The sequence below is a fragment of the Lathamus discolor genome, chromosome 8 (genome assembly GCF_037157495.1).
Source record: "Lathamus discolor isolate bLatDis1 chromosome 8, bLatDis1.hap1, whole genome shotgun sequence".
NCBI lineage: Eukaryota > Metazoa > Chordata > Aves > Psittaciformes > Psittacidae > Lathamus > Lathamus discolor.
Window position 1 is genome coordinate 20,660,667 of NC_088891.1, and position 14,391 is coordinate 20,675,057.

General features: G+C 58.1%; 1 protein-coding gene across 1 annotated transcript; it reads left to right on the forward strand.

Annotated features, from left to right (window-relative positions):
- Positions 1 to 570: 570 nt before the first annotated feature.
- INSYN1 (inhibitory synaptic factor 1) lies at positions 571 to 12,877 on the forward strand. Its single transcript, XM_065688793.1, has 4 exons — positions 571 to 649; positions 1,127 to 1,290; positions 1,602 to 2,335; positions 12,197 to 12,877. The coding sequence occupies exons 3-4, from the start codon at positions 2,153 to 2,155 to the stop codon at positions 12,875 to 12,877; spliced, it is 864 nt and encodes a 287-aa protein (XP_065544865.1). The 5' UTR covers positions 571 to 649; positions 1,127 to 1,290; positions 1,602 to 2,152.
- Positions 12,878 to 14,391: the final 1,514 nt, after the last annotated feature.

A 14,391-nucleotide genomic window follows, 5' to 3' on the forward strand; every position in this document is an offset into this window, starting at 1 on the left:
CATTCCTGTTAAACTGGATGGATTTTCCAGCTCTGGATCCCTTTGCTTTGGGCCCATGCCCTCCCCTCGTTGGGGAGCATCCCACACACACGTGCACATCCAGGCCCATGGCTGTTATTTTCCTCCTCCTGCCCAAGCAAGCCCGGCAGGAGGGCCCCTTGCTCGGCTGCTGCTGCTGCATCCTGGGTGCACTGATGGTTTTTTACAGACGCTGCAGAAACTGGCCCTAAATATGACCCACAGAGTGTGGGGGGGAGAATTTGCATCCAGAAGGGACCAGCTTTAACGAGCCTATTACACAGAGGCAGCGAAATGAGTGGGGAAACTGAGGCACAAACCTCCCCCAGAGAAAGTGACCCCCCCATCGCTGCCTCAGTTTCCCCGGCGCTGCCCCCCCCTCCCCGCTCCGCACCGCGCAAAGGGGCTCCCTGCCCCTTTAAGCCCCCCCCGCCCGGCGGAGGCTCGGCCCCTTTCTCTGACACAGCAGCCGCCGGGACGAGCCGAACCGGGAGCCGCGGGGAGGCTGCGGCCGGGGCCGGGGGCCGGGCGCCCACCGCCGCTCCGCCCGCCCCCCCCATGGCCCTGCCCGGGCCGCCGGGCGCCGCCCGCCCCGCTCCGCCCGCCGGAGTCATCGCTGCTGCTGCCGCCGGTCGGTCCCGGGGGCATCGGGAGCGGGGGTGCGGGCAGCGGGGGCACAGGGGATGCGGAGAGCGGGGATGGAGGCTGCGGGTACCGGCATCCTCCTTCCCCGGGGATGCGGGTACCGGTGAGGAAGGATGCGAGAATGGAGGATGCGGGGAGCTGGGATGGAGATGCGAGCATGCCGGGACACCCCCCCCCTCCTCCCTGTGCGCACCCCCGAGCTGGGGGTATGCGCTCACCCCACTCCGCCTCCACCCGTGCTTCCCCCTCACCCCCCGCGGGAATGGGGTGGGGGGGGGCATTTGGGGGCAAGGTGGGATTTGCCCCCTCCTCGGCCGAGGCGGGGTTGGGGCTTGAAGCCGGGAGGAGGATGGCGGTGGGAGGAAGCTGCCAGACCCCCCCACCCCAAAGCGGAGGGGTCCCCTGGGCCGTGATCCCCCGCTGCGGGCTGTCACCGCCGGTAACGTCTCACCCCTTCCAACAGCGACCTGAAGGAAAGTGGCCCCCGGACTCCTCTTGCGCCACGGAAAAGCCCTGAGGGAGGAGGAAGAGGAGGAGGAGGGGGAGGAAGTAAGAAAAGGAGAAGGCATTAAAAAGAAGGACAAGGAAAAGCTTGGGCTGGAGCCAAGGGGGGTCTGGATAGCGACGGTAAGTTCCTGAGCTGCTTGTCTCTGTGTCTGTCTGTCTGTCTGCCTATCCATCCGGCTCAGCAAGACCCTGCTGTGCCCAGTCTCCTGGACTCAAACTGGGGAAGGGGCACAAAAATGGGGGGTGACAGGGACAGGGTCAGGCTCCATCCTGCTCCCCCCCCCCCCAATTAGGGGGGATCACTGTGGGTGTACCTGGGTGCTTGTCCTCATGCCAGGGCTGAGATCAAGGCAAGGCAGCAGTGGGCCCCGCAGCTGTCTGGCTCCAGAAGGGATCGCTCCCTCACGCTGTCTGTCTGTCTGTCCTTGCAGGAGGGGAGCCTGGGCTCCCCAGGGCACCTGTGGAGACCCCACCGCCACCACCCAGCACTGGAGCTGGCGACCCCGGAAAGAGGGCCCAGCACAGGCAGCAGCATCGCTCCCTGGGGACACCCAGCCCTGCGTCCCCCTTCCCGGCATCGGAGAGCTGGCAAGGAGTGAGCCGCTGGATTTTAGCTTCCTGGGACATCCAAGGGTCTCTTCCTCCTCCTCCTCCTCCTCCTGCTCACCTGACCAAGCAGCACTCACCTCTTCTGCTCGCCCCATGGCCACCCTGCATCTCCCCATGGCCACTGGCTGAGCCCCCTTTGCAGCATTCCCGACTCCGCATGCTGCATCCCGACCCTGCTCCCCGCTCCAACCCAGAGCCCCCCGACCTCGCAGGGAGGCGAGCGTGCGGCTGGGACTTCCTTGGAGGCAAGGGAACGTTAAGATGTTGAAAGCTCCCCAGCCGAGAGGGGCTGCACGGACGCCAGGCCACCCGGCTAGCGGGGAGCAGGATGGACAGAGCCGCTGGGGCCGGGAAGCAAGGCTGGTAGGGAAGGATGGACTCCCAGACCTGCCAGGACAGGCAGCCCAGTGACCACCCCAGCAGCAGCAGCAGCAATTGTAGCAGCAGCAAGAGCAATTGTGAAAGGGAAAGGATCCGGAGCCGGATGAAAATGGTGATCGGGCAACTGGAAGGCATCTTACAGGAGCTCAAGGAGGTGGCCAAGGAGCTCCGGGAGGTAGGAAAGCCCTGGGGTGCCATCGCATCCCTGCGCGGGTCATGGGAGCCCAAAACGTGGGTGCTCTGTCCCTGTCCCCCTGCCTCCGGGGCCAGGCAGGGGTACCAGAGCCAGCTCAGCATCCACCAGTCCCAGCAGGGACATGGGGGGCAGAGCCTGGCCACAGGGCAATAGGACATTCAAAAAGGGGGGGATAAATAGACCTGGTTGTAAAATTGCTCTTGACCTTGACACCAGGGTCTGCTCGGGGTCAGGGCCCAGCCAAGGCACCAGCCCTGCAGGTGCTGGTAGTAGGAGAAGCACCACAGGGGTGACACAATGGGGCTGGGGCGGCCAGTGCTGTTGGCACCATGTCACAGTCAGCTCTGCTCCGCCTTGTTCCAGGCCCCTTTCAAACAGGGAAGTGGATGGAGAGCGGATGATGGGTCCCTCTGGCATTGCAGAGAACACAGAAAACATGGCATCAGTCCTGGGTGCGATAAGAGGGGGGGTCATTGGGCCAAAGCAGCTGCTTGTCCCATAGCCTGGCTGTCAGGGTCCATTGCTCTTGCAAAACCCATTCTATGATTCATATACATACATACATAAAGTGTGGTTGGACTTCCAGTGTGGAGGAATTTCATATTTAAGATTTGGTGGGGAATTCTGTAGCTCAAGCGTTTGGGCCACACATGTCCAAGGTGGAGGGGAAGGGGATGTGGATGGGACAGGTAATTTGGGACCACTTACAGGTGATGGGGATGCGGTAGGTGGAAAGCGTCTTCACACAGCTCGAGGCTTGGTTTTGGAATAGGGCAGGTTGGTGCTTGAATGCTCTCCGTGGCCTGAGCCAAGCACAGGATTATACCCAGCACTGTGCCAAACCTTCTGTCCCCCCAGAAAGGACAGGGATTGGTGGAGGTTTTGCCATGGGCCCACCACAGAGCAGCCCCTCATGGGCTGGGGACCTTTGGGTACCACCAAGAGAGTGCTGACGCAGGCGGACCATCCCTGGTGCAGACACAGCCTTGGTCAGGAAGGTGACATCTGGCCTGCAGCAGCCCCTGGGATGCAGTGTCCTCCTTTGGGGTGGCTCTGCTTGGTCCAGGAGATTTTAGGGAGGCTGTTCCACTGGGAAAGCCAGTGGTGGGAATGCCAAATCCCACCACACCAGCCCCTGGGGCCCTCTGAGGGCTTGACCTGGCCATGGCACCCGTAGAGATTTTTGTTTCTCTCATGGCTTTGCTGGTCCTTCCTGCAGCAGAAAGCAAACCCAGCCACCCATAGCACCTCCCCAGTCCCCACACCACCAGCGGGGGAGCCCACAACCCCTTCAACAAACCTCTGTATTAAAAACAGTCATAATAGTAATAGTGGGGAGGCAGAGCTATTTGCTGTTTAGCCCAAGCTCACTTCATGCTCTTCAGGGTCTTAAAGAGGCCTTTAAAGTGAGGATGATGGCAATTGGCCCCTTCTCTTGCACCCATGGATTTAAGGCCAGATGGCACCATACGAGCATCCCTCCGGCCAAGGATGCAGAAGGGCAAGAGGGACCTGGATGAGACCTTGAAGTGTTTGGTGCTTTCCACCAAGCTCCAGCTGACACTGAAAGGTCCCTGTACAGCTCTTGGAGCCAGACAGACCATGAGCATCCCTGCAGTATCCATGGTAGGTTGCACCAGTGTCTCAGAGCAGAGAAGAGGTGGCCAGGAGACACCCATCCTCTGCCCCTCAGCCCAGGGAGACCCTGCTCCTGTACCAGGGAGGGGACCCATGCCCCATGAAGGGCTTCTCGCCTCTCTCCAGAGGGCACCTGGAAGCTCTGAGGCCTGGGGATGACTTTTCCATGGAGCTGGCACATCCCTAAGCACTGGTGACCTTCCAGGCTGCATCCCATAGCTGCCCTGCACACCATGGAACAACATGGGACAACAGTTTAGAGCCAGCCTTAAAGTCCCCACCACGAGGTGGATCCTGACCTTAAACCCTTCTCAACAGCTCCTACAAATACCCACATGGCAGCAAATACTTGGATTTATACAGAACAGCACAAACCTCAGCACGAGAGCAGGCTCTGGAGCTAAACCACACCGGTTTGACCAGGCTAAACCAAGCTCCAGTGACTGCAAGGGAGCAGAGGTTTGGTTCTCCCCAGGCCAAGCAGATGTCGAGTATGAGAGGCATTAGGAATGCAACTCGTTGTCCTCAGGTCACTCAGAGCAAGATGGGTGAGAGCACACCATGGGCAACTCTCAAAGCCACCCAGAAAAGTCTGTACTAGAGACCAGGCTGGCAAATTGTAAGCTCCAGGATATCGGTGGGAGAGAAGTAGAACGTAAGGCTCTGTGGTTGCCTGCCTTGCACATAGCAATGCTCTTCCTCAGCTTGGGGACAAGCACCTGAGGACTGATGGCCCCAAGCTCAAGTGGGTTCATGGATGGGGGTCCCACGTGGGGCTGCTCAGGGCCACCAAAGCCCTTCAGTGACCACAGGGCCCTGGCACTTGTGATATCAGTGTCTTCTCCCATGGAGCCACCATGAGGGCTTCGGAAATGTCCATCCCTGCATCCATCCCCTCTGCACCGGTGGGTTGGGGCACAGGGCTGGATGTGCTCAGTGAGGGCAGTAGTGGGCCCGATCCTGCTGTGCCAGGCGCACCCATGGGGCTGGAAAACCTTCACTGGGTGATGCTGGACCTGCTCCTTCCAGCTCCAACACAAAAGGAGCTGGGTACCAGGACTTTACAGGTCTGGGAGGAGCAGCCAGGTTAAAACCACCCTGACCAACATAACCCCCAACGCCACCAAACCCCCTGTGTGGGCACAAGGGCTTTCACCCAGGGATGATTCCTGCTCCAAAAGCACTCACCAGCCCCAGCCAGGATTGCGGGATGCTCCAGAGGGATGCTTCAGTGGGGGACCCCACTCTGCTGGCCCATCCCTGGGGATGCAACGTGGGACCATACCCTCGTTCAGGCTCCGTCGCGGGCTCCCGGGAGCGGCTCCCACCTGAAGGCTGTCATTCCAGCTGTCCCTTAGCTCCAGGACGCTGTTTTACCAGCTTCCCACTCTCCCTGCCTCCCTCCTTCCCTTTTGTGTATATAATTACTCCCAGCGCTGCACAGCAGGGCTGGTTTATGTGCGGGAAAATGATTATTAAAACCTTCGATTGAAATTGCACACTGGAAGTAGAAGTGAGGCAGGAGGCAGGCGGGGAAGGCGCTTCCGCCGGGCGCTCGCCACGCTGCCTGCCTTCCCACATGCCTCCTGCCAGCCCCAGCCTTTTCCTGCCGGGATCAGGGTGATGCCCCGGGGAAGATGATGCCCCGGGAGATCCCAGGCATCTCCGCTGCAAGGCTCCGCTGCTCCCCAACCCTGGGGGTTAGCGCTGGGGGTCAGGAACCATCCATGGGATACAGTCAGAGGTGGGAGGTAAAACCAATATCGGGGCACGTCTCCCTTTGTGCAACCCCCCTAGAATCCCATGGGAATGGGGCCTGTCAACCCTGCATCCCCTGCTATGGGAGCAGCGGGGTGCCACCAGCATGGGAAGCAGCAGCAAGGGGTGCCCTCCAAGGCTTTGGCAGGAGGAAAATCCTCCCTGCAAGCCCTCCTGGTAATAAATACCTTGATGATGGTGTAATCAATAGGTTTGATTCGGCGTGAACTTCCCTGAGCTGGGAATGCTTGGGAAAGTTCACAGTGAGAAGGCGGCTTATTATTCTAATAATAACACATTCCAGAGACCTGCGCCGTGATTCTGAACTGTTTAGCAGCTGATGATCTAGCAAATGATCCCGAGATCTGCAGCGTGCTCCTCTGTAAGCAGCAGCTCAGGGAGGAGAGGCCCCTGGAACCCAGCGAGCTCCAATTAATCTTTTATTCCTTATTAAATATTTACTCACCTTTGCCTGCACTGGGAAGTGGTTTGGGAGATGCGGGAAGGGCCCTGCTCCAGGAGTGCTTGGCTCTGGGGTCATGGGGCTTTGGGGTGGCTCTTTTCCCCCATGGAGAGAGGAACTGAAGTCCAAGGTGATGCCTTTGGGGTGATCTGATGCTCTGGGAGGAGGGCTGGGGATTTGCTGCGTGGTCCCATTGCGCATCCCCCCAGTGCATCAGCTGGCAGCAAAGCACAGTGCAGGGCCAGGCGGGTCGGATACAGCCAGGGAAAGCAGCTGTGGAGCATGGGAAAACACTTTGGGCTCCAAACTATGCTGCTGCAGGTGTGCAGCGGGTGCTGGGGGTGGATTCAGAGGCTGAGGGAGCATGGGGAGACGCTCACATATCCCTGCTCCTCTCCCAGGACCAGATGCTTGGCTCTGCGTTGGGAGAGCAGTTGCATGTGCAGGAGGGCAGCAGTGGGGACACACGCACCGGTCCCCTCCTCACTGAAGCAAAGACATCGCAGGCAGCACCACCCCGTCCCCCTGCTTTGATCTTCCCCCCCGACCCCCCTTTTCACCCGGTGGTACCCGCCCCAAGCGCCGATCCGCTTCGCCCACCCTCTTCAAAGGCTGCGCTGGGATGAAGGGGCCGTCAGATCGCACCACTTTGATCCCAGCAGCTCCCAGCTCCTTCCCCAGCCTCGGGAATACACGTTACCAATTACCAACCATGAAGCCTTTGAAGTCCCCTCTCTTCCTCCCCCCCCCCCATCCCTCACCTTTCCAGCATCTTCTCGAGCTTCCAGGGGGTTTAGCTCCTTGGGAAGAAACAGCATGGCCAAAACGTGGAAGCTCGAGCCACCAAGCCCAGCTCTGGGCTTGATTTGGAGCCACTGACCAAAAATCCCATTCAAAACCAGCAGTGCTCCAGATGTTCAACATCTGCCTTAGCTGGGGAGGTGAACACCCATCTGGAAGGTTCTTGGGTGCCAGCAATGTCCATGGGTGCAGGGATGGTCTGAGAGGCAAGGGAAGCACCCAGCATTCCCAGTTGGGCTGAATGGTGGGAGCTGGTTTTTGGGGTGGGGATGAACTGGTTGTAGCGCATCCTTGCTCCGTGCTCCTCACTATGGGTTACTGCAGGGACATGGGCACATCCCTCTGCCTCACTCCACTTCGTCCTCTGGCTGCTCAAAGCTCTTTGGGCAAGAGCTGAGCACCCTTGGCCTCCCAGCACCTGCTTTCAGGGCACTTGGGCACAGCAGGATGGGGCCCTTTGGTGACGAGAGGTGAAGGGGACTTATTTTTGCTCCCTCTTTTCTTGCTGCAAGACACCCCTGGTTTGACAGGGACGCTCTGCTCTCACCGAAGAGGCGGTGCTTTGCAGCAAGGTGAAACCTAAAGGCAAGTGAGGATGGGGACACAAGGCACCTCCAGCACATGCTGAGGACACCCCAACCATCTCCACCTACTTGCAGGGGGATAGAGTGACCCCAGTTCACTGGGGCAGAGAGCATCACCCCAGTATCCATCCCAGGTGTGGTCCATCCATCCCTTCCTCCCTCCCCATCCCTCTCACCCTGGCTCCCTCTGACAGCAGCAATGGCCTCAGCCAGGAAAGCTTTGACAACCTGCCTCAGGAAGGAGAAAAGCCCAAATCCTACTTTACATTTAAATCCTCAGTGGGTACCAAGTGTCACATAGGTATTTAACACCCCCCCCATCCCGCACCACCATCACCCGTCTAAAATAGACATCGCTCCTAAAAATAGCCCTGAGTGAGCCGCTGCCGATGTGACACTAATCCCCACGTGCCACCGCCAGGACCAGGATGGGGACGTGCCTCCCCCTGGCACTGACTGGGCCCCGGTGACAGCAGGTCCCTTTAATGAGGATGAGGAAGGAGCCGAATGACAGGAACCCAAACGGAAGCCCATGAAGATGCTCACCCTGAACCCAGCACTGCAACCACAAAGCTGCTGTGACAGCAGAGGTGATCTCATTTTAGCTGAGGGGTTTCAGCACATCATTTGCTGCCTTATTAAAACCTAATAATAGCTGGGTGTTTCCCAAAGCCAGCTCTTTTCCTCCCCTTTTTCCTAAGGCTTTCTTGTCACCAAGAAAGAAGAGGTCACTTGTCTTCTTCCCTTGAGTTTTGCCCTTTCTCCCCCAAAGAAACAAGGAAGAAAAAGGGGAAAAGATAATAAATCTGGAGGTGCACTGGGAGCAGGAGAAATCATCTCATCTCATTTTCAGGCTTTCTCACTGATGCTGATGCGGATGCTCCTGGCTTGCCCTCAGCACCCTTCAAAGCCAAAGCTTGAAGGACAGATGGGTCCCTGCCCAGCCCCCACTGCGTGGGCAAGGAAGCAGGAAAATTAAGTCGGAGATCATGAGTGAAGAGCTTAGGTAAAGCCTGTTGCCTTCTGCTGCCTGGGATGAGAGGCACTCAGGTCATTATCCCCAGCACCACCTTCCTTCGGGCACCTGAAGTCCCTCCAGGAGACAGATGTAGGTCTAAGCTCCATCCTGCAAGCAGGACCCAGGATGTGCTTAGTGAGGCCCATCCAGGATGGAAACCCATAGGGCCAGCACATGGGGCTGGGGAACAGCATGGCTCAGGAGAGGGCTTTTGGACCAGGGCTGAGCTTATATGGGCTCCTGGGCCATGGGCAGGGTGAGGTGCTGGTCCCAGATGGGGCTCATCAGGGCTGTTAAGGTGTATTAGTGCCCATCCCTGTGAGCTCAGGTCTGAAACAGAGGAAGTTTAGATTGGATCTAAGGAGGAAATTCTTTCCTGTTAGGGTGGTGAGGCACTGGAATCGGTTGCCCAGGGAGGTTGTGAGTGCTCCATCCCTGGCAGTGTTCAAGGCCAGGTTGGATGAAGCCTTGGGTGGGATGCTTTAGTGTGAGGTGTCCCTGCCCACAGCAGGGGGGTTGAAACTGGATGATCTTGAGGTCCTTTCCAACCCTAACTATTCTATGATTCTGTGATCACTCCCCTTATTTCCAACCTACCCTTTTTTCCCTGCAAAGATGGGGTTTGGCATCTTTTATTGCAGCAGTCTCCAGTCCTTCCACCTTCAGTTCCTGGTGACCCCCTCTGATCCCATCTCAGAACAGGTCTCCCCATTCCCAAGTCTCCCCAGTCCATGTTTGCAGCAGGCAGCAAACGCACACATCCAGCCCCTTCACCCTCACCCAAACTGCGTCGGAGCCCTGTGCCCCGTGGGGCTGTGGCCCCATGGAGGTGACACCAGTTCCCTCCAGGGACGTTCATCCAGGTCGTCACACAGTTCGGTGGCCACAGGAATGGTCCCGGCACAGCCAGAGCCTGAATGTGTCCCATGCGGCTGATTTAAGAGAGGGGGCTGCGTGCGCACGGCTGGATGCCCCCAGGAGCAGCTGGGGGCTTGGTGTGCCCCATCCTTGGTGCCGTGGCCTGGGGAGCGCGGCAGAGCAGGAGCTGCATGGGCAGGGCTGTGGAGCCAGGGAATTTGGAGCTCGGATATGAGAATTCCATGAAAATGAGGTCAGCAGAATGCAAGGAGCCACTTTGGCTGCTGCAGCATCCCTCCGGGCTGCTGGCTCCAGATGCCCAGACATGTTCAATTGCCCTTAACTCTGCCCACACGTCCTCATCCACCACGAGGGCTTTGTGAGGAGCCTGCCCTGCCAAGCCACGGCTTATAGCGTTGGCCCAAACCTCCAGCAAAGGGCTCCAGAGACCAAGGGCAACCTGTGACAGCAGCTTTGGGGTGCCCTCCCTCGGCTACCCATCGCAAGGATGGGATTGGGGTGTCTGAGCCCAAGGACTCGGTTTCCCCTAGGAAAAGTGCTCAGAAAAACATGGAGTTATGGGATAAGAGCTGCATAAAAATCACAGAACCATGGAATGGTTTGTGTTGGAAGAGACCTTAAAGCTCACCCAGCTCCATCCCCTGCCACGGGCAGGGACCCCTTCCACTGGAGCAGCTTGCTCCAAGCCCCTGTGTCCAACCTGGCCTTGAGCACTGCCAGGGATGGGGCAGCCACAGCTTCTCTGGGCACCCTGTGCCAGCGCCTCAGCACCCTCACAGGGAAGAGCTTCTGCCTAAGAGCTCATCTCAGTCTCCCCTCGGGCAGGTTCAAGCCATTCCCCTTGGCCTGTCCCTACAGGCCCTTGTCCCAAGCCCCTCTCCAGGTTTCCTGCAGCCCCTTTAGGCACTGGAGCTGCTCTAAGATCTCCCCTTCAGGAGCCTCCTCTTGTCCAGGCTGAACAGCCCCAAAAGGATGGGGAGATGTGCCATGATTCGTTATTCTTGATGGATGAGAAGGTCAAACACCCATTGACAAACCCTGGGACTGGTGGAGATGCAGCAGAGCCTTTTGGTGGCATAAGGAGAAGGAAGGGAAACGTGTCTGGCAACATAATGCCTTCTGTGAAATCTGTGGCTGATTTCCACCAGGAAAGGACATGAGGAAGGGCAGCAGAAGGAAAAAGATGGAGAGGGAAAGGCAGTAATGAAAAGTAACCAGGAAAGACACTTGTGTATGGGGAAACCGCCTGGGAAAGGCCAAGCAAAGGGAGTGGTTTGCTCCCAAATGTTCCATGTGCGGGATGGGAGGCTGGGGAGCAGCAGGAGGGACACGGGGCCAGGGCGCCCGTGCTGGGGAGGAGGGGAGCACATAGCGCATCCACTGGGTGCACAGAGAGGTCTGAGGAGTGCCTCTGATCCCTGCTCCTTGTCTGCTGCTGCTCACCTCCTGCTCGGCAGCACTGGGATGGGCCAGGCTCCTGCAGCACACCAGGAATACCCCTTCCGGTGCTGCCAAGCTGGATGCGCGCATCCTGCTCTGCCTTCTGCACGCAGCCGAACCATACCCCCCAACACACACACGCGGGTACACACACAGCAACACCCAAAGAACAGCCCTCATGGCAGCAGGGGCTCGGCTGGGACTGGGTTCCCTGGGCAGGATTAGTGCGGTGCTTGGTGCTGGGCACTGCTTGAGTTGGGTGGAACTAAAGGCTTTGAAGGCGGGTGAGGAGCCTCTTGCATCCAAAAGCTTGGCAAGGTCATTGGATTATAGAACCATAGAACGGTTTGGGTTGGAAGGGACAAAACGCATCCAGTCCAACCTCCTGCAATGAGTGGGGACATCTTCAACCGGATCAGGCTGCCCAGAACCACATCCAGCCTGGCCTGGAATGTCCCCAGGGATGGGGCATCCACCACCTCTCTGGGCAACCTGCGCCGGTGTTTTACCACCTTCAGACCATGCTCCATGGTCCATAGAAGGAAGGAGGTCCTTCCTCCTTCCCTCCCCTCCCAGCCCTGCCCATGGCTCACACATCACCTAGGACATAACATCTACTATTTTGAATGCTTTAAGGATCTGTTTTACTCAGGGGTCCATCCCCTGCAGCACGGCTGTGCCATGAGCCTGTCCCCAGGCCACCACAGCTCTTTAAATACCCCACATTGCAAAAGATGGAGGACTAGGGACCAGCTCCATCAGCATCCCAGCCAGGGCAGGGGGTGACAGCGCTTTCCCTGCAGTCCTGCACCTTCCCATGTATTCGTCCCGTGACTTTGGGACATTTTCCACCCTTGCCTCAGTTTCCCCATCCACAGAACTGCATTTTCCAGGGGGAGGAGGTGGCAGCTGCTGGTGGCTTCTCATGGTCAAGTGCAAGGGACTGAAGAACACACGTGAGTGGGGATTTGGGGTGGCACTCGTGGTCCCAGGGGACAAGGCAGACACCAGGGCCACCCTGGGGAAGACCCATCCTGCTGCACCAGGTGCCATGGGGTTGATAGGGCTGTGCCGCCAGGTGGGCTTTGGTCCCTGCTGAGGGTCTCCCAGAGGGGATCTACTTGGGCTGAGCCCTCTCAGCTCATCACACCCGTGATGCCAGGGGACACGGCAGAGGTTTCGGGATGTGCTGTTACTACGGAGCCCAGACGGGAGGGTCCTGTTCAGGGGCTCCTGTCTGCCCGTCCGTCTGTCCGCAGGTGGTGAGCCAGATCGACCGGCTGACGTCCGACTTCGAGTTCGAGCTGGAGCCGGACGACTGGACCACGGCGACGGCCAGCAGCACCTCCAGCAGCGAGAAGGGGGGGGGCGCCTTCGAGCTGGGACCCCTCGATTTCCCCGCCTCCGACATCCTCTCCGACAGCTGGGAATTCTGCTCCTTCCTGGATACTTCCACCCCCTCCGACCCCGGCGACGGCCCCGAGCCCCCCCGGCCGCAGCCGCAGCCCCCGCCTGCTCGCCAGCCCGATTACCGGCTGATGAATGGGGGGCTCCCCATCACCAACGGCCCCCGGGGCGGGGGGACCCCGGATTCATCCAGCGAGGAAGCCTTTGGCGCAGCGGCCGTCCAGAAGATCTCGCATCCCCGCCCGGCCGGCACACGGGAACGGGTCCGGTTCAGCGACAAGGTGCTTTACCACGCGCTGTGCTGCGATGACGACCGGGACGGTGACAGCACAGCATCCCCAGGGGATGACGGCCCCGAAGAGCCCGGCCGGAAGGCGCTGGTGGGGCCCCCCTCCAAGCACCCTTCCGCTGGTGGTGGTCCCCCGGCGCGGCGGGTGATGAGGAACAGCAGCACGCAGACCGTAGCCGATAAAAGCACCCAGACGGTGCTGCCTTACATCCCGGCCAAGCAGAGAATCAAGAACAAAAACTGAACATGCTCTGCCGCATGGATTTGGGGAGGGGTGGGGGGGTGGGGATGGGGGGAACCCTGGGGAGGGACACGAAAATCAAGGAAGATATATATATATAAATATATATTTAAATAAATCGATACTACTAATAAAACTCAACATGAAAAGGTGGCAAAGAAGACGAATGTCCCAACTACCTACCCGTCATTTTTTAAGGCTCAGGGAATTTTAAACTGCTTTTTTTTTTTTTTTTTCAGATCAATAAACCATCCATCATGGAGAAATAACAACAACAACATATATATATTATATGTATATATGTACCGAAAAGGGAAGCCTCTGTGGAGGGGAGAGCCAATGCACCTGAGGTTGTGGCTGGGGGATGGATGGGGAGGTGCAGATGCAGGAGGTGGGGGGTGGCTGGACCAGGGAGGACAAATGTCCCTTCCTGGGATGTTTCATCCCTGTTTGGTTTAAGAAGAGCCTGTGTGCTCTGCTTTGTCTTAGCCAGTGTCTGAGTGGAGCGGGGATGTTACTGGGGACATCAGCCCCACAGCCAGGATGTGGCCCAAGAGGGATGGAGAGGGGCTTGCAGAGGGCAAAACCACGGCAGTGATGAGGAAGCGAGGTGAGGACACCCGCTCCACACAGTTTCCAGCTTTATACCAGGTCCAAGGGAAATATTAGTGACCTCCAAGTCTTGCAACCATCTTAGATGATGGGGGAGATGTCTCCAGCTTTTCTTTAGGTACCCACTTCTGGTTTTGCCCTGATCTGGAGGTAAAAAAAGCTAGATTTCCTAGGAAGGAATATGGACTTCCAAAGCCACCTTTGGCATTTTTTCAGCTTCCAGGCTTTGCTGAAGCCTTCAGCATCCAAAGGGATCCATGCAGCACCTGGTCCTGGAGCCAAACCCCTCGTGTCCTCCCCATCATCTCTTCCTCCAGCAGGGATGCATTTGTACCACCAGCCCTCGAGCATCCCTGGCACAATGGTGTTTTTTTCCAAGCCTGGCAGCAAAACCCCACCACCTTGAGTCCTGATTTTTAATCCAGGTCAGAGATGCTCCATTTCAAGCCTTTTCTCAGTGTCACGCTAAAGCCAGGACCCCCTTCTACCACTCAGCATCGCTACCACAAGCAAGGGGTGATCATGTAAAACACCCATTAAAGAGGACGCAGCAGTGACCAAAACACTCTCAATTCAACCCAAATCGTAGCAGGACAAAAGCCTTTCACCCAAATGATGTTGAATCACTTTCTTAGGACCCAAGGGATGTGGCATCACTTGGAGGATCAGTGTACATTCCCACCATGTGCAGAGCCTGGAGGCTTTGGTGCCTCTGACCCAGGGAGCATCCATCTGGATCCCCACCAGGACATCCCAAACTGGGACAAAGCCAGGAGGAAGAAGAGCCCTACAGAGAGGACTACGAGGGGAAGATGATGATGATGGTGATGCATCAGGTTCCTCTGCATCTTTCCCCGTGCCCAGGGCTGGGACCCCAAGGGGAGCATGAAGGAGTTCTTTCACAC

Coding starts and splice junctions, on each gene's coding strand:
- INSYN1 (XM_065688793.1), top strand. CDS start 2,153: ATGGACTCCCAGACCTGCCAGGACAGGCAGCCCAGTGACCACCCCAGC. Junction 2,336..12,196: donor TGGCCAAGGAGCTCCGGGAG/GTAGGAAAGCCC, acceptor GTCTGTCCGCAG/GTGGTGAGCCAGATCGACCG.